This window comes from Leptidea sinapis, chromosome 32 (assembly GCF_905404315.1).
Source record: "Leptidea sinapis chromosome 32, ilLepSina1.1, whole genome shotgun sequence".
Classification (NCBI taxonomy): Eukaryota; Metazoa; Arthropoda; class Insecta; order Lepidoptera; family Pieridae; genus Leptidea; species Leptidea sinapis.
Window position 1 is genome coordinate 5,442,183 of NC_066296.1, and position 25,512 is coordinate 5,467,694.

General features: G+C 35.5%; 1 protein-coding gene and 1 long non-coding RNA gene across 2 annotated transcripts; both read left to right on the forward strand.

Annotated features, from left to right (window-relative positions):
• Positions 1 to 1,022: 1,022 nt before the first annotated feature.
• On the forward strand, positions 1,023 to 11,683 carry LOC126974485 (ubiquitin domain-containing protein 2). Its single transcript, XM_050821999.1, has 5 exons — positions 1,023 to 1,193; positions 1,261 to 1,541; positions 5,940 to 6,137; positions 7,185 to 7,343; positions 10,203 to 11,683. The coding sequence occupies exons 1-4, from the start codon at positions 1,112 to 1,114 to the stop codon at positions 7,329 to 7,331; spliced, it is 708 nt and encodes a 235-aa protein (XP_050677956.1). The 5' UTR covers positions 1,023 to 1,111; the 3' UTR covers positions 7,332 to 7,343; positions 10,203 to 11,683.
• Positions 11,684 to 11,708: 25 nt separating this feature from the next.
• On the forward strand, positions 11,709 to 22,355 carry LOC126974511 (uncharacterized). Its single transcript, XR_007731531.1, has 2 exons — positions 11,709 to 17,252; positions 17,297 to 22,355. It is a non-coding gene; the product is annotated as an uncharacterized LOC126974511 (long non-coding RNA).
• The last annotated feature ends 3,157 nt before the right edge of the window (positions 22,356 to 25,512 follow it).

Below are 25,512 nucleotides of genomic sequence, written 5' to 3' on the forward strand. Positions count from 1 at the left end.
ATTATATAGAAGCTTTAGAGAGAAAGGATGGGCTCCCCACCAAACTCCAGAGAGACAACGCAGTATGTTTATAATCTTCTCACATTTGGCACTTATATAGTAGCAATGAGGGCTTCCTGTAAGTCTTGAGTCTAAAATTACCCCAAGAAATGTTGCTTCACTTTTAGTGGGAATTCTAATGTTATTATAAAATACAGATACTGCTGGAGGAAGTCTCATACGTGAGAATAAGACTATAATACTTTTAGGAACCGAAAGGCTTAAAGTGTTATTGTCAAGCCAGACTTTTAATAACTTAAGGGAATGTGTCATAGTATCAGACATGTTGTCTACAGAATCACCAGACACATAGAGGAGTAAATCATCTGCATATTGGAGTGTGTTAATATAGTAAGCTTATATACTCAAGATTCAAGACCATTAGCATAAACCATGTTTCATATTGTATAATATATTTTAATGGTTAGCATTAAACGTAGTGTTTAAATTCTCTTTGTTTAGCTTTACATGTCAATTTTTTTTATTTTTTCATTGGCGGTGAGGCCATCAGCTAAATCCAAAAGATATTTCCAGACTTGAATATTTAAAAACATTACTTTTGTATATCCGCATTTACTTTAATTAACCCTCTTCAAGTATTTTCAGCATTTAGTAACCAATTAATGTTAATCATATCTCTTTTCGAGCATTCATAGATTGGTAGAAATTTATTTTGACTTTTAGCAGTTTTATTGCACTAGCAGTACACTAGCAGCGCAAAATGCAAATGCAGTGAAGATTAGTGGAATACGTCAACTAGCCCTATTCTGCACTTGCACGACTCATTTATGACAAATTGGCAATTGCAGTTACCAGAATTGGCCTGCTGAAGTGCCGAATAGCGAGTGTGGGGTTGGCGGAATTATTGTAATAATATCTTAAGTAACCTGTGGACAAAGAATATATTTTCCTAACGAGCCTGTGGAAACATAGAATTTGTTTGACATTGATCCTTTTAGATATTAGTTTTGACAGATGGAAATTGAGGGCCGAGACACCACAGGCAAAAAAATGAATTAAAGTGTTGTTAAATATTAGTTTACCTAATGTGTACCAAAATAATGTAATTAAAATGGGTGGATGCATTGGAATAACTAGAAGCAGAAGTGGACCGATGGAAGAGTCATCTGGAACAGTATCTAGACCCAATTCCGGTATGTGACCAAATTTGTATCCGTGGAATGAATACGAGATGGTGTCTGAAAATCTGGTATGTTCTAGGTGGCCTACGAAAGAATCAGTCTTTGTGCCATGAGACGATTAGGTGGAAGTCCGATGTACCATTGACTGAAGGTCAACTAAGAAGCAAAAGGGATGAATTTTGGGATACAGCGCCGGCTTTTGATGGTCGGAAAGAGATTTGGGACGCTCTGCGCGCGGCAGCGGTAGCCGCCGAGGCAATGGACTTTCCCTTGGCTCAGGCAATACTGGATGGAGCTAGTGTTTCTGTACCCAATGGCTACCTCACTGAATGCTATGATGAATGGGGTACTAGATATCAGGTAAACTCCATATTATTTATTTTAATACAAGACATTCAAATGTGTAGATTATGTTGTGGGTAAGCTTGGGATCTGATATCATCTTTAACCAATAATTTACTGTTTGAAAATTCTTCAAATCTGCTATTGGGAGTTAAACTGGTTTCCACATGATAACCCTTTTTACATAATGTACATGACCACCCCTAATATGAATAAAAAAAGAATAGTTGAAATATGTTTATTTTTTCCCAATTTTAAAACATAACCTAAGGTGTCATATTTACTATATCATACTATTCACTCTCCATATCATTACTTTATGGAAATACTTGTATTATGATAAAGTCTGCTTTAACAGTTAATATAAGTTACCCAGAAGCAGTAACATAAAATAAATGTTAAAATTTAAATTTTAACTTATTAAAAAAATATAAATGTTATAAATCATACTATAACTAGCTGACCCGACAGACGTTGTTCTGTACGTCATAATAAATAAAATAGTGATTTTTATGAATTTGTCAATAATATTTCATAATATCAAGAATTATATCGTAAAATATACTTCCTGTTGTTATAATGAAATTGAATCACAGCAGAACTGTCAAACCGTGTGTCAATAAATTCTCTCATAGAAAATATGTCCATACAAAACAAATATTGGAATTAAAATTAATTATGGGTCTCAAATCGATATAAAATCTATCCTATCTCTCAAGTTGAACTAAACTACACTCGATGAAGTAATCCCCATTTAAATCCGTTCATTAGTTTATCTGCCATTGCGGACAAACAATGTGTCATGTAATTTATATATATTAAGATTACCCACATCATCCTAAGTCTAACTGCTTCTATGTAACTAATATTCTCCTTAGGAGAGGAAAAATGAATACATTTCACCCCAGATGATCTCTGATGCACTCCATTTAGCACTTGACTAGATCTGTGAATCTCATTCAGCCCTATGGTATCTAAGATATTTGTTTAGTCAGCAGAGGTTAGCCATTATCCTGCTTAGTGTCTGATTTCTGTTTGAAGAGATCTCCTTGTCAGTTAGTCCGGTATCCACCAACGCGTAGAGGAGATAAACCATGAAGCTGTCAGGTTATTTCCACCAAACCAGAGTGGAGATGTGAGCAGTGCTCATAACAATGCTTTCGGGTGTTTGATGATCGGGTAAAAGGGCCGCAATAGATAAATGAGACTCCTCTCCGCTTGATCTATTTTCACTGAAGCTAAACGGAGAGGAGATGTGAAAATAACAAAATCGGATTGGTTATGAAAAAACATCTCCTCTCCTCTTTGGTGGATACCAGGCCTTAAATATTGTCATGATCCTTGAGAATCATCTTTGATTATCTTTGGTCTTTAGTTTGTTGCTGTGCTGTTTGTTCTCACTCTGCACCTTTCCTAGCTGTCATCAGTAGTGAGTCAGCATTACATTACTTATGTTTAATATTATGGTATTTAAGGCAGATTGACTGTATAGCAGGATTGTGAATTGTCTTGCAAAGACTACAACTTGAACTAGCCTATTGCACACTGTTCATGATTTTGTGTAGAAATTGGGGGAACCACAGCTGCAGGCCTACCTTCGTTGTACAGGAATTATTTCTGTATTTAACCTTTCCATTCCAGGAAACCCTGATCGCACGGGCTATGCCTCTGATTATGGCGCGCGTGCAGTGTTCTGTCAATGTGTATTATTTTACGTGTATAAATAGAATGCTCATAATTAGGATGATTTGAGTGAATGTATTTGAAAGGTATTGAAACAAGCTATAAGACCATGCAAAATAAAACATCTGATAAAAAAAGGATCAGAGCTTTTTGAGGGATAAGTGTGCTATATGGCACTCTCGGTTTTGGTGTATCTGAAAAATCTAGTGCCCTGGGGAACTGCTGATTTCGGAATTTTAAGGCAGACTGGCTGTATGACAGGATTGTGCATTGTCTTGCAAAGACAACAGCTTGAACTAGCCCATGCTCAGTGTTCATGGATTTGTGTAGAAATTGGAGGTACCACAACTGTAGGCCTACCTTTGTGGTACAGGAGTTATTTATTTATTTATTACCTCTGAGTATTTGCTTTCCAAGTCTACATTATGGTATTACAATATGTGAATTGGACCTAAATCATGTGGTATTATAATATTATGTGAAATGGTTCAAATCAAGCAAAACTTCCAAAACTTATGTCGGAGAGTAAGAAAGTGCTTCCGTTATAAATTTTTTTTTTTGTAATCTGATATCACTTTTGAATTGAAAGCCAAAAACTACCACTAAATCTACTTAACTGAGTAGTAGGCGTAGCAAGATTATGTTTGTTTCTAGTGCTAACATTGAAATTGTCACAGGTTCAAAAAAATTGCTAATGTGCCTATGATATGCATATATATATAATAATTTGAAAGTTGAATAGCTTCATCAACATTGGTTTATAACTGCATGAAATTTATTCAATTTGGCTTAAACTAAGCTCTTTTGAATAGTCACTATAAATATATCTTCTAAATTACTGAATTTGCCATAATCTGTTTGGAAAAAGTTGAGAAGAACATACAAGTTGCGACCGCTAGATTAGTGTACTTCAGTTATTTTCACAGCATCATGATTTACGGTATTTTACTATGGGGTCATGCTGCTGACATTGATATAGTGTTTGCTCTGCAAAAGAGAGCTGTTCGTGCTATATATCAGCTTGGTTATAGACAGTCTCTAAAAGAAAAATTTAAAGAAATAAATATTATGACTGTTCATTCTCAGTACATTTATGAAAATTTAATATATTTTCACAAAAATCGTCACCTTTTTGCTCTTAATAGGCTTCATAAGATACAGTTATTACAGACACAAGATAATAATAATATTATTGATGGTACAGATACACATCACTCTGTACCTGTTACATTGCAATTTATGATGGGACAGTTCTTGTGTCTGTAGTAACTTCAACACCCACACACTTAAAATTGGAACACAACTGTAAGAGTGAAATATAAATATATAAAATAGGTATTGGTAATTCTGTTCTTGCTTGCGACAGCGATGTGTACCGGGTGGTCTACTTCCCTCAAATATGTGTGAAGGTAACTATGGCTGGTCCATGCATCACCTGGTGAATAGGTGCTGCTTGTGGCGCTAGGTGGACCTGTTATAGTTAATGAATCATTTTATTTGTTGGATGCAATTACTAATTATGACAGTAATCGCGACAATCATGTTCACGAAGCATCCTTACACAAACAATGAGTTGATCGATGATAATTTATATTTATACATTTAATACTTTAGTACCTTTCATGAAATAATTTTTATTATTTAAATATGACTCAAATATTGGATGCAGCACACATAGAAATAATTTGATATGTATATTAGAGCCATTGCAGAATACTCTATTTGATTGAAAAGAGTGGCTGTTGAGGTTCTTGGCATAAAAGGCATTTATTTTCTCAAACTTTATTCCTTTAGAATTCTTTTTGAAGTCATTTCTAATAACTACTAGATACTACTATCGCTTCGGAAACAAATGGCGCTCTGAGAGAGAAGAAGCGGCGCAAGAAACTCTCCCAGCATTCTTTTTTTGCGCTCTTTTCAATTAAAAATATACAATATTGTACAATCATTTCTATTGCTATAAAATAAAAACAATCTAGTCCCAGGCTGTCCGATAATTTAGATATTCAGCAGTGGAGTAATAGGATTGAAGACAGAGCCATTTTTTTATAAAACATTTAAATTTATTTATAGATAATGCCTGAACAGTGGCTGGGACTTTATTATAGAAGTGTATACATTTACCCTGAAATCTATTATGTATCTTATGAAGCCTACTAGAATTAGTTACAAGCAATCCCTTATTTCTAGTGTTATAATAATGAAAATCACTATTAAGAGCAAAAAGGTGACGATTTTTGTGAACATATATTAAATTTTCATAAATGTACTGAGAATGAACAGTCATAATATTTATTTCTTTTAATTTTTCTTTTAGAGACTGTCTATAACCAAGCTGATATATAGCACGAACAGCTCTCTTTTGCAGAGCAAACACTATATAAATGTCAGCAGCATGACCCCATAGTAAAATACCGTAAATCATGATGCTTTGAAAATAACTGAAGTACACTAATCTAGCGGTCGCAACTTGTATGTTCTTCTCAACTTTTTCCAAACAGATTATGGCAAATTCAGTAATTTAGAAAATATATTTATAGTGACTATTCAAAAGAGCTTAGTTTAAGCCAAATTGAATAAATTTCATGCAGTTATAAACCAATGTTGATGAAGCTATTCAACTTTCAAATTATTCAAAGTTTATCCATTCCAATAGCCTTGATTTGAATTTAATGTGACCCAAGATTATCATAATTTATTTTGGTGTGTCTAAACATAATATTATTATTTCAGGTGCCTATATATTGTTTGTCAGCACCAATAAATATGGTGAAAGAGGCAAGTGGCCGCGATTCACCCGCAGACTGCTCAGAACCGGTGGAAGCAGGCTCAGAGATGGGATTGAGATTACGGCTCTCTACAACATGTAGAGATCTTATGTTGCCAGTTGGCTCTAAACACACAATTGCACATTGTAAAGCTAAGTTACATGTAAGTATGAAATGTCATCTTAAAATATAAAATTCTCATGTTACTATGTTTGTTGCCAAACTCCTCCAAAACGGCTTGTGTGCATATTGGGTAGGTCTGAGAATTGGCGAACATCTATTTTTCGTACCCTCAAATGATAAGAGTGACCTGCCCTTAAATATTTTTTTTGACCAAATTCTTATGAGTGCACTTACGTCAGGGAGAATGTCTGTTCTCGACACTGATCCATAATGTGGTTGCGTGTAGACTGCGACGAACCATCCGCGAATGAACGCAGAGAATGACCGGCTCTTTAAGCACCTCCAAACGGCTCAAATTTAGTGTTGAGGCAGAATTCTCTAGATCCTCCTCCTCCGATCATAAGCCTAAAACGGCCCGCTTTTTATGTTGCCGCGTGGCACTATAGTTCAACGAAGTGGGAGGAGATGCAGTACTTTTTTCATCCTACCCTCAGAGTGGTTTTTCGCTGGGGAATCCAGATGCCGCTGTTGACACTGTTGCTGATGTGGTACGGCATGGTATGAAACTCTTCATTCCATCCTCCTCGTCGAGGCAAGGGTTTGCCTGTCGGTGACCTGCCACCGACAATGTAAACTAAAACCGAGTGCCTGAGATTGCGCTTCATATGCTCAGCATATGATGGACGTTGAAAATAATTATCCATTAAAAATTAAATAAATTAATATATTCCTTAGTGATTCCTTCTACTTAGACTAAATATCAGTAAAGTCCTGGAATGGCGACCACATATAGGAAGACGCAGTGTTATCGATCGACCGATCATTGTGGAGATCTTTGGGGGAGGCATTTGTCCAGCAGTGGACATGATGATGAGACTAAATTACAAATCAAGTGTAAATAGATACCCCCTTATTCATATTAGTCTGCTAACATAAAGCATTACTAGTTCTCACTCTGTCTTCTTCTATTGACCTAAGTCAGAATGAAAAAAAACACTCCTTAGCGGCTGTTTAAAGTTAGCAGACCATTATGAATAAGGGGGATAGACTTTAAGTGACATACGTTTTATTTGTTTTTTTTTTGCAGGCACAAGAAGGAGTAGAGACTTGGAGACAACGCTGGTTCTATGGTGGCAAGTTACTTGGAGACAAGCTGGTTGTTGAAGATGCTAAGATAACTCCAGGCTATGTTGTGCAAGTCATTGTCTCCACAGAGGACAATCCTCCAAGCTAGTTTATATCTCAGGTGAGGATATTGTGTTATACTATTGAATTTCAACTCATTCAAATCAAATCAAAATCAGTTTATTCAAGTAGGTCACGGAAATGACACTTATGAATGTTAAAAAAAAATATTTTCCTTATGGAATCTACCGCTACTTCGTAAAGGGTTGAGCTAATGAGTAGAAGGGGCAAGAAACTCATTGCCACTCTTTTATATCAAGATTTACATTTACATCGATTTACAAATCATTTCAATTACAATATATTAATATGTAATATGACGTTTGAGTGTGTTTGTTGCGTACAAACACACTCAAACGTCAAATAGTCAATGTTTTACACGAGTAAGTCAAAAAGGAAATGTAAATTAATACATAAGTTATTGAGTACAGTAGCTGCATCATCCACATACACCATAAATAAATAAAGGTATTCTGTTATTGCTTAATAGCAACTGGCCTGTCTCAATCCCCGTGTAGGAATTGAAATCACAAGTATGCACGGCGGCCACGCCAGCGTGGCTATCTGGTAGGGACTTGTTGTTGTTTGTCAACTACTTAAAAAACCAACCCACCCACCCCACAAACCCACCGATGTTTTATAAATGGAGAAACATAAAAAAGCAAAGCATATTTAAGGTCATTGCGATCCAAATAACTATGTCTGGGTCTTCCAACGTATACATTACTGCAAATAATGTAGGTTTGACAATGAAAGAATACAATACAAAATACAATAGAATCTTATATTAGGTAGGTACAGTTTAAAATAACGAAGACAACCCTAATGTCGTGAGAAGAGGCAAGAGTCACGCGATAGAAAGAGAGGCAACCTCTAGTTGAATAAAAATGAAGGTTAATAGCGCTGTTCGATCTGAATTGCGTCTTATTGTATGGCTGTAAGAGTCCCTATTTCTTTAACAACAATAAAGTATGAATCAACTGAAAGGTTTTCAACACTCTTGTTATTCCTTAGAACAGTGGGGCAGTCACCACTAATAAGCTCCCAAAACAGCACATAATACCCAAACTATAGTAGTGGTGTCCTTTAAATTATACTATACTTATAGATTTCTTTTTATGATAATAAGGGACGAGACGAGTAGGACGTTCAGCTGATGGTAATTGATACGCCATGCCCATTACAATGCAGTGCCGCTCAGGATTCTCAAAAAACCTAAAAATTCTGAGCGGCACTACAATTGCGCTCGTCACCTTGACACATAAGATGTTAAGCCTCATTTGCCCAGTAATTTCACTAGCTACGGCGCCCTTCAGACCGAAACACAGTAATGCTTACACATTACTGCTTCACGGCAGAAATAGGCGCCGTTGTGGTACCCATAATCTAGCCGGCTTCCTGTGCAAAGGATCCCACTGGTAATGAAAATGAAGAATGAAGTGTCTGTTTGTAATGTGAAATTAACAGCTTGTTACGCGAATGTTTTTGAAATATGGAAACATGGAAATAAAAAAATTTATATATACATATATACTTTTGTCTGTCTGCTTGTTCCCGCTCCAAAACCGCTGACACTGACAAGAGTGAAATTTGTTGAAGTTGGTCTTTGACAAGTGTGCCACACCAAAATAACAGACATATTCTTATGATTAAATTAATATTGTTTAGATTTATATTATCTATATCCAAAAAAAGAGACAGTTCGGATAGAAATAGAAATATATTTATTTACTGTAGGGAGTGATAATAACATATCATATTGTAACAACACGTCTTGGAACTACATCAGTTCGTAAAGGGTCCTTTGACATGGGGAGAAGAACTGATTATTCCCAGCCCATCTTTTAAATGATATAACAACAATCCAGCTAACTGCAGGCCTATAGCTATTACCTCCCTGCTATCCAAAATCATGGAGAGCATAATTAACCGCCAGATCTTGGTATACCTAGAGGGTCACCAGTTGATTAACGACCGACAGTACGGCTTTCGACATGGTCGGTCGGCAGGTGATCTTCTGATATACCTAACACATAGATGGGCGGCGGCTATCGAAAGCAAGGGGGAATTCGCTATATCCTGGCAGTTAGCCTGGATATAGCGAAGGCCTTTGATCGTGTATGGCATGTCGGGGATCCAGTACCCTGTGAACGGCTCGATCACCTGACGTTGCATAGAGACGTCGCTTCATTGTGTGTCTTCTACCGCATTTATCACGGGGAGTGTTCCGAAAACCTGTTTGACCTGAATCCTGTCGCCGAATTCCACCTTAACCACAAACTAGAATATCATCCCCACCATCTCGATCTGTTTCGTTTCGCCACAGTACGGTTTTCAAAGAGCTTTCTTCCACGTTCAACCAAGCTGTGGAATGGGCTTCCTTGTGCAGTGTTTCCGACACGACACGACATGGGCATATTTGTTACATAATATTTTAATATGTCAGAGAGAACAGATAATTATCATAATATGGTATTACTTACATCATTATCATTGAAGCTGCCATTGAAATAGTATCGAGATATTTGTATTCTGATAACTACTGCGACGTAACTCATTTGGCTAGACTTCGTACAGAATACCAGACCAACAGTTTTAGTATAAATTACAATATCATAGCCACCATCTGGATGTGTGGCGGTCCTCCACAGTGCGGTTTTCGAGGAGCTTTCTTCCACGTACCACAAAGCTGTGGAATGAACTTCCTTGTGCGGTGTTTTCGGGACGATACGACATGGGTACCTTCAAAAAAATCGCGTACACCTTCCTCCAGTAACTCTGGAATTGCAAGAGCGTGTGGGAGGCGGTGATCACTTATCAACAGTTGACCTCTTCCATAAAAAAATCTGTATTTGATCTTGTTTTAGAACTAAAAGTGTTTAAAATTATAACATTACAGTTGAGTTATTTATGTTTGCAGAGATTAGATGGAATAAACGAAAGGCACTGCTCTGCACAACATGGGACTAATCATAAATCATTGTATGTACCATAAACCTTTTAATATATTGTACTAAAACATTGTTTATTTCTAGATGTAACTATCATACTAGGTTCATTCTATTTGAATCTTCTGTAAATATAAATAAGGCTGCAAATTGTTTGTCAATATTGTTATCTTTGGGCACGTGTTATCTTGGTGCTTACAAGTAAATCTCACTGTGTCGGTTGTTCTATTTCATGTATGCTCAATTGAAACAAATATAGTTACAAAGGCATATTATGAAATATTGAAATTAAAGATGTATTTATTTCATTTATTCATATTATGTGAAAATTTCTCATGTTAATATTTTAAGTATACAGCGTTTTAATGGTGACATTAAATGAATACGCGGGTAGAGCTATCTCAAATTCAAATATTTTTATTGAAAATAGGATGTGACATCACTTATTAAAAGTCAAAAACTACCACCCATTCCAAAAGTATCTGTGTTCCAATTAAGAAAGTCATTTATGTAATAGTAACCTTTACCACAAACGTTTATCTAACCACCTTCCGAAATCGGGAAGTGCCACATGTCACTAGATTTTTTAGATTCACCAAAATCGGAAGTGCCGTACGGCACACTACGCCTCGGCCAAGTTCTGAACTATCATTTTGTTTATAAGATGGTTTAATTTGCATGGTCTTACAGCTTGTTTCAATTCAAATTCAAATATTTTTATTCAAAATAGGTTGTGAAATCACTTATTGAAAGTCAAAAAGCTACCACCCATTCCAAAATGAATGCCTCAGGCCTGAGAAGAATGGGCGCAACAAACTCAGCGGGCTTTTTTCATCATCAAAAATATATTTTACAATTAAAGTAACATTTACAAAGTAACAAAGTAACATTGTCCAATTAAACTTATTATTTAATAGCCTGAGGGCGGTCGCTCCATTCCCAATCTGTGGTACCATTAAGAAAGTCATTTATGTTATAGTAACCTTTACCACACAAATGTTTTTTAACAATTCTTTTGAATAACGTAATACTTTTGTTTTGAACATTCTCTGGGATCCTGTTGTAAAAGCATATACATCGCCCCACAAAAGATTTGTTAACTCGACTTAGTCGAGTAGTAGGCATTATAAGCTTATGTCAGTTCCTGGTGTTAACATTATGGTTATGACAGTTTCTGGCAAATACACTTATGTGCCTATGAATGTACATTATCAAGAATATATTGAGAAGCAACAGTCAAGATGTTAATTTCTTTGCATTTTGCTCTCAATGATTCTTTAGGACCTAGGTTATAAATAGCGCGAATAGCCCTCTTCTGCAGCACAAATATTGTATTAATATCGCCAGCGCTGCCCCACAGCAATATACCATATATAATATCTTCTTATACATTCACTCAAATCATCATAATTATAAGCAATTATAGCTATACACGTAAAATAATACGCTTCCGAAATGGGCACTTGCCGATTTCGGAAGAGAAAAATTTTTCAAAAATTAAAAGGAAATAATTGAAATTTTCAAACAAACAAATTATATACTTGGGAAAGAAAAGTTTAATCACCCTATGAAGTCGCGCAAAATGGCTGCCGCGCCCGGCTACTAGATTTCTTACAGGATGTTCCGAAATTATATTATGGAAAATTGTTTTTTTTTTTTATGATTACGGTGAAGTAGTTCTACCAGTTTGTTTATTTAATGTCGCCATTTTATCGCCGCGCTGTATAAGACTGTTACTAAAATGTACTATGTAAAGTATACAGATATATACTAATTATTTTTAAATTCTATATATATCTTATTTTTTTTTATTATTTATGTACTAGATCTTGGATAACCATTCTGAGCTTAAATTAAAAATATAACATTTAGGTTTTTAAATTACTTTAGTTTCAGAGATCTGAATTGTTAAGTTATATTTGTAAAAATATAGTTTATCTGAGTAAATAAATTATATTTTATAATATTATTTCTAAATATATGTATTGGGTTGACGAAACTTTCAAACGATCTACTATCAAAATTGCCGTAGCAAAACAACTTAGTAATAATGCAGACTTAGATTAAGGATTGGTCTCCGATGCGCTCCAACTAGATACCGCAGGCGTAGTCGCAATGTGGGCGTACTCGAGCCAATCTCGAACAATGTTTGTCGCACGACACGCCACAAGTTAGGGTATCATCCCCACCATCTGGATGTGTGGCGGTCCTCCACAGTAGGGTTTCCAAGGAACTTTCTTCCACGTACTACAAAACTGTAGAATGAGCTTCCTTGTGCGGTCTTTCCGGGACGCTACGACATGGGTACCTTCAAAAAAAGCGCGTACACCTTAAAGGCCGGCAATGCTCTTGTGATTCCTCTGGTGTTGCAAGATAATGTGGGCGGCGGTGATCACTTAACACCAGGTGACTCGTACGCTCGTTTGTCCTCCTATTCCATAAAAAAAAATGTGCGATGTTGACGTGCAACATGTTCTGTTAAACTTTGTAAAAATAATCACATATCATCAGTAAGCATTTTGTATTTTATTAATTGCAATGTAAAATAACACGAAGCGTATGTTACAAAATTTAAAAGATGCCATCGAGTGTCAAGATGCCCCACGCACACATGCATCTAATAGTTCTTATAATAAAAAAGCTATTGTTATTAGGTAGCGCGGTATCTAGTTGGAGCGCAGCGTAGACCCTTCTAGATCCTTAATCTAAGGAAATACAATATAACTGAACATAATAGATTTGAATCGTTTGAATGAGTCTTCGCTCCCTCGTCTACTGTACACAAGAGGAGAAATACTCACCGGACATATTTATCTTAAGATATAGTTGCCACCATGAAATTAAAATAAACTAGGATTTGATGTTGGAATAACCAGGACAATTCAGTTTAACAACGAGACGCAGTAATAGCTATTTGAATTAATATTTAAATAAAAAACATATTTTTTAAATACAACCAGTGGGAGGCTCCTTTGCACAGGATGCCGGCTGGATTTTGGGCACCACAACGGCGTCTATTTCTGCCGTGAGGCAGCAATGTGTATACATTATTGTGTTTCGCTCTGAAGGGTGCCGTAACTAGTGAAATTGCTGGGCAAATAATAAGACTTAACATCTTATGTCTCAAGTTGGAAAAGTGCCCCATTTTTGTGTTTTTCAAGAATCCTGAGCGGCACTGTGTTGTAATGGGCAGGGCGTATCAATTACCATCAGCTGAACGTCCTGCTCGTCTCGTCCCTTATTGTCATAAAAAAGTATTTGAACAATGTTATACGAATTGAAAACAAAATAAATTATTGATCTAAAAGCGACGACATAAATTAAATATTATCACATTTACAAGTATCTCTCTATTTTAATCTGTATTCTCTAAATAAATGATACCAATGATTTAAAAAAAACTAATTATGTGAGTGATGTGGACAGGTGCTGGTCTTATACAACGGGGTGTTTTGTCACTTGTTTATGGGAACAAGTTATCTAAAACACGACACATACCTTTTTTTTGTGACAGTAAGGGACGAGACGAGCAGGACGTTCAGCTGATGTTAATTGATACGCCCTGCCCGTTACAATGCAGTGACGCTCAGGATTATTGGAAATAAAAACCCAAAAGTTCTGTCACCTTGAGGCATAAGATGTGAAGTCTCATTTGCCCAGTAATCTCACTAGCTACGTAGCTCATCAGACCGAAACAGTAATGCTTACACATTACTGCATCACGGCAGAAATAGGCGCCGATGTGGTATCCATAATGTAGCCGGCTTCCTGTGCAAAGGAGCCTTCCACTGGTAAATATATATAAGTATCACACATTTGAAACTGTAATAAGAAGCGTTATTAGCAACGAAATCAGTATTAAAAAAATAAAATCTGGTATTTTATTTAATGTAAGATATCTTTTGTTGGCTTTTAATAACTTCCCTTGTACATTTTGAGGCGCAGACCATTCCTAAGACACCTACTGCTACTGTTTCGTTCAAAAGAGTATCTTGGTATCAATTCGATACGAGTACACTTTGAATCCGTTTGTTTTGTTTCATCATCAGCCGGAAGACGTCCACTACTGGACAAAGGCCTCCCCCAATGAAAGCCCTCGTCCAACGTATTCCGGCGATCTTGACCAGATCGTCGGTCCATCTTGTGGGGGTCCTACCAACACTGCGTCTTCCGGTACGTGGTCGCCATTCGAGGACTTTTACTGCCCCAACAGTCATCTGTCCGTCGAACTATGTGTCCTGCCCACTGGCACTTCAGTTTCGCAATCGTTTGGCCTATGTCGGTTACTTTGGTTCTCCTACGGATCTCCTCCTTCATGATTCGATCTCGCAAGGAAACTCCGAGCCGACCGAGCTACCATGAGCTTTCTCAAAAGGCCCATAGTTAGCGACCACGTCTGCGTACCGTTGCCTTGTTTATACTACCGCTAATATGGACGAATTAAATCTTCAATTAAATCTTCACAGATAATTTTTTATCTATTTTGGGCATTTACTAGTGAGTGGCTTCTTAGCACAGGATGCCGGCTAGATTATGGGTACCACAACGGCGCCTATTTCTGCCGTGAAGCAGGATTGTAAGCATTACTGTTTCGCTATGAAGGGCGCCGTAGTAAAATTACTGGGCAAATGAGACTTATCATTTTATGTCTCAAGGTGACGAGCGCAATTGTAGTGCCGCTCAGAATTTTTGGGCTTTTCAAGAATCCTGAGCGGCACTGCATTGTAATGGGTAGGGCGTATCAATTTACATCAGCTGAACGCCCTGCTCGTCTCCTCCCTTATTTACATAAAAAAGCTACGGCCCGCATCAGTCCTCTCCTATCCCTCTCGTCATCTCCCCATACGGGCGAAGTCTAATTTTAACGGTTTCTTTAAAATCTTAATTATCTGTACGATATTTTTTTAGGATCCCCAGCATTTCATTTAAATGTAAAGTTATAAGAATACGATCAAGGTTAATAAATAAAAATGAAAACCAATTAATTGACATTGAAATAATAACCGCAGAAGTTTGTGTGTTGTTGTAAAATGATTGTATATAAAATATGTCTTTCATAATATACATAGATATTACCACCTACACGGTGGTAATATCTATGTAAACGTGTTCCCAGAGTAATAAATAACCAACTTAGATTAAGGATTGGTCTCCGCTGCGCTCCAACTAGACACCGCAGGCGTAGTCGCAATGTGCAGCAACTAATACTACGCCCAATTGGGCGTACTCGAGCCAGTCTCGATCAATTTGTCACGTCGACGCGCCACAATATGTTCTGTTAAACTTTTGATGATAATGTGTAGTAAAAGAAATAAGAAAGACCCTGGGATCACATATCATCAGTAAGTATTTTGTATTTTATTAATTTCAATGTAAAATAACACGAAGCGTATGCTACAAATTCGAAAGATGCCATTTAGTGTCAAGATGCCACGCACACAAGCATCTAATAGTTGTCGCAATAAAAAAGCTATTGTTCTTAGGTAGTGCGGTATCTAGTTGGAGCGCAGCGGAGACCAATCCTTAATCAGAGATAACCAAATTATCAAGGGAAATCTGTATTATTTTGATGTTATTATGATTGTCATGTTGAAATAATTTGCCGGCATTTTGAAAACCTGTATGTAAGTAGGTAGAGTTCTTATATGAATGTATGTTTATAAGATTTTTGAATATTTGGTGTGATTCAGTATAAACGATAGTATATTGTACAAATTTCCGTTACCATGATACTTGAATGTACATAATGTGCAAATATTTACGCTTATTGTATGAAGTATATAATATTCTAATTAAATTCTAAGGGTTGTATACTTTACGCAAACACTGCCGATTTTTTTTTACATTTTTTTTTATACAGCAACAAAGGTTACAGGCAATGAAAGGAAATAGAAAGTTATAATTACCATCTTTAACAAACGCTTATAAAAAAGTCATAAAAGGCATTTATTTTCTCAAAATTGATTCTTTTAGCATTATTTTTGATGTCATTTCTAATACTACTTGCTTTGGAAACAAATGGCGCTCTGAGAGAGAAGAATCGGCGCAAGAAACTCTCCCAGCATTTTTTTTTGCGCTCTTTTTAATAAAATATACAATACTTATATACTTTGCCTCATGTTTAGCATATATATATATATATATATATTATGCTTTATATTTAGTAAGCAATTTATTTTTATACAATGGTTATATTATATTTGTATATGTGTCTACCTATTTATTTTCGTCGTCAAAAGTCAAAAGTCGTCAGTCAAGTGCCAGATTTTGGAGAGACAACACTGCCTCGTGCAGAGGCGAAACACGTGTCGAATTGTTTAAAGACAAATATTGGCGGAATTAACACTAAAGAAAACTTAAATCATTTGTATAATTATGGATTTCCGCAAAGTAACGCCTACTTCAATAAATTTAACTATTTTTTTTCATAGTAACATTTCACTAATGGCGCCCTGGTTAGTGATGTAACTTATTATTCATTGTATGTGCCATTGTATTATTGTTTTCACACGACAGCTCATAAAAGATATTTATAATTTGTTTAATACCATTATTTTGTAAAATTTCCTCTTTCAATGACGCTATATTTTGTTTATGCTATATATATTTTTAGTAGGCATGTATTTACAATTCTGAAAAATATCCTACTATACCTATAATCTTATAAAATTGATTTATATTACTGGCCTTAATTATGATTAAATAAAATTATTTCATAAATATTTATTATTTGCATCTCTATTGTAATATCTCTTATATGTCATACAGAGAAAAAATCTGAAACAAAAATCTCTGACAAAAAATATAGACATAAATTTAGTGATGACAAAAAATAATGAAAGTGATGGTCTCTCCAAAAATTTGTTCAAAAAGGTTAGATATGTATTATAAATATAACAAGGACATATATATATATATATTTAAGTATTTCGAATTATTTGGTTTAAAATATTTCAAACGCAAGTGTAACATAAGAATGTACCTTGCTGCATGCTGCAATGTGCCTTGCTGCATGCTGCAATGTGCCTTGCTGCATGCTGCAATGTACCTTGTTACATGCTGCAAGGTACATTGCTGCATGAGTATTGTTACATGAATGTAAAATAAAATTATGTCAGTTTCAAGTACGGCAATACACATCCCAAGATGATTGATAATATTTGCAGGTTTTGAGCTTGATCACACTTATATGAGTGAAATAATATAATCTCAGCACACAGAGGTAATGTATGTATCCAATATTGTATAAGTAATACGCTTTTTGAATGCATTTTATAACAAGCTGAGACTTGAAAAACACATACCAAGATTTACGAACTATGCGTCACGCGAACGAGTGGCTCAGTTCAGACGGAACCCGAGAGGCCGCGGGTTGAGTTCCGCATCGTTGATAAATTTTGGTAAATAGCAAATTGTCCAATATCTTGTCTCAAACGTATCACTATTAATATAGTTATGTACACTAATAGAACTGACTCAAGTGATCATATAACAAAATGTCGTCGCTTATATAATTATAACTGATTGCTTGATATTGTTCACACTGGGTACAATTTATGATAAAATAATACATCTTCTTCACAGTTGTTCCCTCATTGCTGAGGATCGTGACTCCGCTTAAGTTCGTCTACAGCTTTCCTCCGTTTCGGTCTGTCGCATGGTGGAGTGCGATGCTGATGGGTTGGTTAGTCTGCTCGGATATTTGGTCAGACCAGCGTCGTGGGCTCCGGCCTCTTGGTCTCTTCCCCTCAATTTTCCCGGTGACCATCAGACGTTCAAGGTTATCAGATAGCACCGCGTCGTGCAATGTGGCCAAAGTATGTCATGATCCGCTGCAGACATGTAGTACATACAAACAAAATAATACATACCTATTACTAATGGCCGCATTATCTCTAGACCTCGCTGGAACGTTAACCCCCCTCCTGTTCCCCTTTCACCCCCTCGTGCTCGGCTGCCAGAAAAATAAATACTTTTTTTACTTAACCCAGATTCGTTCATTGTTTTTTCATGATAATAATAATGAATAATCAGCATCAGAACAACACCTTTACATCAATCTTATATCTTTAAACGAGCAATTCTTGTATACATATATATATAATTTGAATCTCGGAAACGGCTCCAACGATTTTAATGAAATTTAGTATACCGGAAGTTTCGGGGGCGAGAAATCGATCTAGCAAGGTTTCAATTTAAAAAAAAATGTTTTAATGAGAAACTGCTACAATAATATTAGAATACAATGGTAAATTTCGCCACTATATACCAGACTATAATAGATGGGCGAACCGGAAAGTAGAAGACCCCGGTTCGAGAATCAAGATATTCTATTAGTTTGTTTTTTGTTAAAATTTTGTACTTTCTTAAAAAGCCGAGCAAAGCTCGGTCGTCCAGGTAGTTATTTATAATACTACGTGTGGCACTCGAGGACCGCCGCGGTGAAGCTATTTCATAGCATTTTTTATCAACTTATGCAATTATAATTATTTATTTATTTGACAGGTGAAACTAAATAAAAATGCTTGTCATAATAATAAAAATTAAAAAAACGTAATAAAAAAAAGAAATTAAAAAAAATCACGACTTACCCCAGGCTCGAACCTGGGACCTTCTGCGCTAAAAGCATACGTGATAATCGCTGTTTCACGGCAACTGTAATGACCGTGGCGAAATATCTATATAGATCTAGTAAGTGTTAAGTTATTTTCGTTACGGAATTTCTGGATTCGGTCTCCACGCTCAAGGCCCGCGATAGAAGCTATGCAATAGCTTAATAAATCGTTTATTTGTTAATAATAATATCCTAACGATGCTTGTGTTGTGCAACTTAACAAAGCCATATGTGTCAAATACAACGCGTCAACTCTGTCACTAAACGGAGCAGCGAGGGGGTGCGGAAGGAAGGGGAGCGTCGTCCCTCTGCCGCCCGCACGTCAGTTGCGTGCCGCATGTAAGCTTGTAACGTACATGAAATCAGTTGCACGTGTTTGGTGTTCACAGGCGAAAACAGACTTTCGCTACTAAGTGATTATTTTTATTATATTGTGCTATAAATGGCTGTGCGTTAAAATGTTCAAGCAAGGCACAATCGCATATTTTTAGTGAGTAAAGGTCAAGACAACGTTGTCGGTATTTAGTAGCACAAAGGAGTTCGCCCATTATTAGTATTTATAAAACACATGCTATATTTTTGTTGAAAATGTTTTCATACCAACAATTGTTCTATTTGTTATTTAAATGAAAAATAATCAAACTCAAACTATTTGATTAATGTTGTTATAGTCTGACAACTGCGTGCGCGACCGATCGAAGCCTTAAATGGTCTAATACGTTTTTCGCTTATTTGAAGCATATTTATTTTGAGGGTAGTTTGATTTTACTGTGCCCTGAAATAAAATGGTTTTTCCACTTGGATCTCACGGTATAGATATGAAATATGTGGTGAACATGTCAATTGTTCTGCTTATTCTTTATTTGTTTTAGGTTTGTCGTTAATACATCACCAGTTTTACCTAAAAAGGTCGGGCTATGTAGAATAATTAAGAGATCGTCAATACTATTTCAGTAACTTTTAAGGCGGCCTAAAAATATAGACATAATACTCATTAACAATAAAAAAAAATACGTGACTTTTTTTTAATAATTTTTGCAAGCGATGTTTAAAATTGCGAATGGTATTAGGTTATGTTTGTCAATTATTTTCTATTTTGGTGGGGTAACTGATAAACCAGTTTTTTGGTGATTATAAAGTAACTGTATATATTATAATTAAATTAAAGTATTTTACCTTTTTTTTACACTTCTTGCAAATTTATTTACACGTATTTTACATACTGTATTTGTGATCGGACATACATTTTAAGAACTTATTCAGCATTTTGTATTTAATTTACCTAAAGATAACAAAATAAAAATATTTACCTACTGCTTCCTATTGTATAAGTTGTATTGTTTTGTATGGTATTTCCGAAATTATTGGCGCTATACCGTACAACTAAATAAACACAGAATCGGAAGAATTGTCAATGATGGATTAGTTACAGTATGTATCAATCATACCAGAGAATAGAGGTTTGAGACAGGAACATCGAATGGTGATGTCACCTTTCATAACAGTGTAGCACCAAAACAAGCCGATTAACGTGTAAATACATAGCCCCACGCACACACACTACTACAGGCCGATGGGCGGCCATTATGAGAATTGTCATCGTCTGTGACAGATCAGTTTGCGTCTCGGTAAAATATTTTAAAAATGCCGTCGTGCGTTGTGAAATAGTGTAAAAACAATACTATATAAGTATTTGTGGCCATATATGATTATTTAAGGGAGAAAAAATTGTGTAACTAGTATCCCCCGTAAACGCACACACACTAGCATAACGGTGCTTCACTTGCTAATATCACGGCGCGGAGTCCTTCTTTTTTTACTCGTCCGTGGGTGATGTTAATGAGCTAAGTTTTGAGTTTTGGATCTCGAGTTTTGAAACGCCCGTGATGTGTTTATGAAGAGCAGACTGTCTTATACTTTCATATCATTTAATATCAAGCTAAATAGATTTAACAGTTCCAAAATTATGTCCATTAACTGTTCTTATACTAATTAATAATAATACGCGCACTTGCAAATGATGTAATTTAAAAAGGTTGGAATAATGAAGTCTTAAGTACCAATACTGGCAATTCGTCTAATCGAGGCGCAAGAGTGCCCAGATTATACAATCCTAATTGATCAATAAAATAAGATAATTTTACAAGTGGGAGGCTTCTTTGCACAGGATGGATTATGGATACCACATCGGCTTCTGTCATGAAGCAGTTATGTGTAAGCATTACTGGTTTTCGGTCTGAAGGTCGCCGTAGCTAGTGAAATTACTGGGCAAATGAGACTTATTACGTTATGTCTCAAGGTGACGAGCGCAATTGTAGCGCCGAATTTTTTACGTTTTTCAAGAATCATGAGCGGCACTGCATTGTAATTGGCAGGGTGTTTCAATTACCATCAGCTGAACGCCCTGTACGTGCCGTCCCTTATTTTTATTTAATAAAATGACTACCTCGCATTCATTGTTATTGTGAAGTAACTCGTAGTTCCTGAAAAACGTTCCAAGCCACAAACATCACATTTTAAGGGATTCGTGTTTAAAGTTTAATTAATATTAGTGAGTTCCATACATGTGCGTTGGGCTACTAAGTCATGATGTCATTTAAAGAGTGACAGTAGGGCTGCCATTTTTGGTCAGTCCGTTAATATGTATCACGTGACCTGTTTTGTGTTCCTCAATTTCGACATGCTTGTGGTTTGGAACGTTTTTCTGAAATTACGTTCCATTATAAGTACCTACTTTCGCATTGCGTTCGATTCTATGACACCAATAACAAAAATACCAATCACCCTAAAATCGTATAAAATACAAGTCAAATGTACCGCACACATTGATACGATATGTAAAGACTTATAACATATGACAATGTTTTAACACCACTTGTACCTAATAAATGTCGGTATGTGCTATATATTGGTTAAATAGTAAACTATTGCAATATAATATGTTATATCAATTACGTTAATGTTAATACACTTTTTTAAAGATAAAAATATTGTTGTACGCATGCCGGTTGTGACCAAAGCGAACTTCCGTTAACTGTATTAAATGTACTAAAAATTAACAATATTATTTATAGATACCATAACATAATGCATATAATAGGTACCTTTTAACCGTACCTGTTACCAAATTGTGCAACAATATATTTATTTAGTAATATCGGTATGAAGTATTAATAGTTTTTGCTCAAGCTTACCTGATATTATGTTAATCGGTTACAGTATGCGGAATTTTACTCGCCTGCTAATAAACTATAGGTTTTATATTTTATATAGATCTTCTAAAATAACACAGTTGTTTAATAATATATTTCTTTATTTACAATTGTATATTTTGTGTGAGCAACACACACCACAAACTATTCTAAATCTATAATAAGTATTGGTAATGTGAATTGATGTAACTCAGAATGGATTGGGTATCGTTTACGTTTGTAAATAAGGACTTTGTACAGAGCGCATGTAAGCTATATTAACGCTTACCATTTAAAAATTAAATCACTGTGAATAACTATATTGATATTTTATTTGATTGATGTCCCCAGTTTGCCAGTGATCAGCCAGCACTGGAATCTCATTTCAACAATGTTTAACTAACTGCATTTAAATGTTAGTTTAACTTCTTGTGAATAAATCGAATTGGCTCATTTTGATTTGATAATTGAGGAGACTGTCTACTATTTAAATACTCACCTAACTTTAAAATGGTACAGATTTACTTTCAAAGTCAAATTTATTCGATTAGGCTTAAACTAAGCGCATTTGAATAGTCACTATATGTTCAAGTTGATTTGATATGTGGTTTTGATTGGATTCCAATAGATGGCGCTATAAATATAGAAGCAATTATTTTACCTTGCGCTATTAATGTTTATTTAGATAATCGTATTATTTGTCAATCATTTGTAGTAGTCAGTTCAAAAATAAATATACAGTGAATATCAGTTCGGTTTTATTTTAACACTGTAGTAGTGAAGTGTCTCCGTGAAAGTAAAGGTTCCCTGGTGCTGGGTACAATTTCATAAAAATTTAACTTTCTTTTGGACTTTATATATTTTAGGGTTAAAGTGTTGATATTATAAATAACAATGGAAACTTTGCGTGTCCTGCAAGGGAACAACTTGTCGACTATTTCGAAAACATTAATCAATTTTAAGAAGACACTAAAATCAAGATTGTATGCCAACTATGTGAAAATTAGACTTGAGAGCTTGGAAAAATATTGGGAAACGTTTCGAGGAACACATAATGAAATTCTAAAGGTTGCAACGTTAGAACAACGGAGAAGGCATGAATATTTCGATGATGATTTTTTTTCTAAAGGCGAAGAAGAGTATATTATGGTGTGTAAATGTGAGTTAACTGACGTATTAGACAAAATGCAACCACAGCATGCTATACTAAAGTCCCAAAATCCAAACAGTGGAAAGAGAACTCAAGAAGTGAAGTTGCCCAAGATAAGCATTCCACAATTTAATGGAAATTATAATGAATGGAATACATTCCAAGATTTGTATATGTCGCTTATACATTCCAACACATCACTTAGTGACATACAGAAAATGCATTATTTAAAAACGAGCTTATCCGGGGAAGCTGAACAACTTCTAAAGCACATATCCATAACAGATAAAAATTATGAAGTCGCATGGGACATTCTGAAGGAAAGATACAACAATAGAAGAGTTATTGTCAATACCATATTCAATAGATTACTATCATAAAGAAAACTTATCAATGCAAGCGCCAAAGGAATTAAAGATTTGTTGGATACTACAACTCAATGTCTCAACAACCTAAAAAACAATGATGTTAATATAGATAATTGGGATCCAATAATGATACATATTATTGTGAATAAATTAGATCCAGAATCACACAAGGAATGGGAAGAAGAGTTGAAAAACCTACCCGTACAAAAACTTCCAACATGGAAGAAGTTTCAAGACTTCCTTGGAGGAAAATTCAGAGTATTAGAGATGATACAACCAACACAGACTAAGGAAAGGCCTAATATAAGAACAAAAACTTTTCACACCTCTGCACCAGAAACAAGTTCTTCAGAAACTTCTTGCGCTTACTGCTAGGGGAATCATATTATTTACAAATGCGATGAGTTTATACGATTAGACCCAACTACGAGATCGGAGTTTGTGGGGAAAGAGAGATTATGCTTTAATTGCTTATGGCCAGGACATAGCGTTAGCTACTGCAGAAGAAATACTACCTGCCATAAGTGTCGAAGGAAACACCACACATTGCTACACACAAAAAAGCCAAAGAATACAGACCAAACCGATACTGAAAAAAGAGAAACGAAAGAGAACACAACTAGTACTCCGAACATTTTATCCCATGTATCTACACAGAGCAATGTAACATTGTTAGCTACAGCCTTAGTTAACATTCATACAAGCAGAGGAGAACAAACAATCAGAGCTCTTATAGATCCATGTTCTCAAGAATCGTTTATATCAGAGTCAACAGCCCAACGATTACAATTGAGAAAGAGAGAAGTGGAAGGACAAGTCACTGGAGTTGGTAAAATTTCTACACCTATTAAGCATGCGGTGGAGCAAGAAATCACATCAACATTTAACCATGAATTTAGATTGAGATGTACCGCATTTGTTATAAAATAACTGAACATTGAAGTCGTGCAAACTAGCTCCGTATATTTTATAATTTTTTAATTAAATTCGTTAATTTTGTGGAATAATAATTCATTCAATTTGTTACAACAGTTAATAATTTTAAGTGTAAACGTTATCTGTGTGTAAATGTGAAAGGAAATGTGTGTAAGTACTAAACAAAAGTAAAGAAACCGAGTGACTTTAAAATTATACTCACATCGTCATATCTTGACCCCGTGGTGGAAACTTTCAACTTGCAAGTGAAAAGATAATTATTGTTTACATCACCACGCATAGTATTCATCACACGAGTCAGTTTAAATTAACATTTTCACCATTTTATGCTTAAAATAACTCTGAACGTCACATATACAAATAAACTCTGCTTCATTAAAATTCACATCTTCATATTTTGACCCTATCGTAAAAACTCTCAACATTAAAGTAAAAAGATAATTATTGTTTAGATCATCCTGCATAATATTCATCACACTAGGCAGTTCAAATAAACACTTTCGCGACATTACTGGAACAAAAGATTCTTAATTTCACACAAAATAAAGAAACCCTGCTTCATTAAATTTTTTGCTCGTACCCTCATCTTCTTCCCCTTCTGCCCCTACAGAAAAATTAAAGGCAATATTACAATTCCATATATTTGCCGAAAAATCACATCAAGGCTGTAAAAACACTATTGTTGGAGAAGTGACGTCCGAGCGCTGAGTAATTTTTTGTGCACAATTTTTAACGTTCAATCATGGCAAATTTTGAATGTGCTGGGTGCCCCAATGCACTAGATAACACCATGTCATTGCAATGTCGCCAATGCAATGATAATTATCATGTTGCGTGCACACGATTTTCTATCCAAGATTTTAGTGTGATGAGCCCTGAAATGAAAAGTTCATGGATATGTGATGTATGCAGATGTAAACAACCAAGAGGAGATAATTCAAAGACTCCAGTTCGAAACTCACCGGTAGATATGGAGTTCGTAACTCAGCGCGTAAAAAGTCGTTCCACTTGCTCCTGTTTATC

What these genes read in the sequence shown, in the direction of transcription:
- LOC126974485 (XM_050821999.1), top strand. Translation starts at nt 1,112, where the DNA reads ATGGGTGGATGCATTGGAATAACTAGAAGCAGAAGTGGACCGATGGAA. An exon ending in AGTATCTAGACCCAATTCCG is followed by an intron (nt 1,194 to 1,260) that starts GTATGTGACCAA and finishes GGTATGTTCTAG; the next exon opens with GTGGCCTACGAAAGAATCAG. An exon ending in ATTGTAAAGCTAAGTTACAT is followed by an intron (nt 6,138 to 7,184) that starts GTAAGTATGAAA and finishes TTTTTTTTGCAG; the next exon opens with GCACAAGAAGGAGTAGAGAC.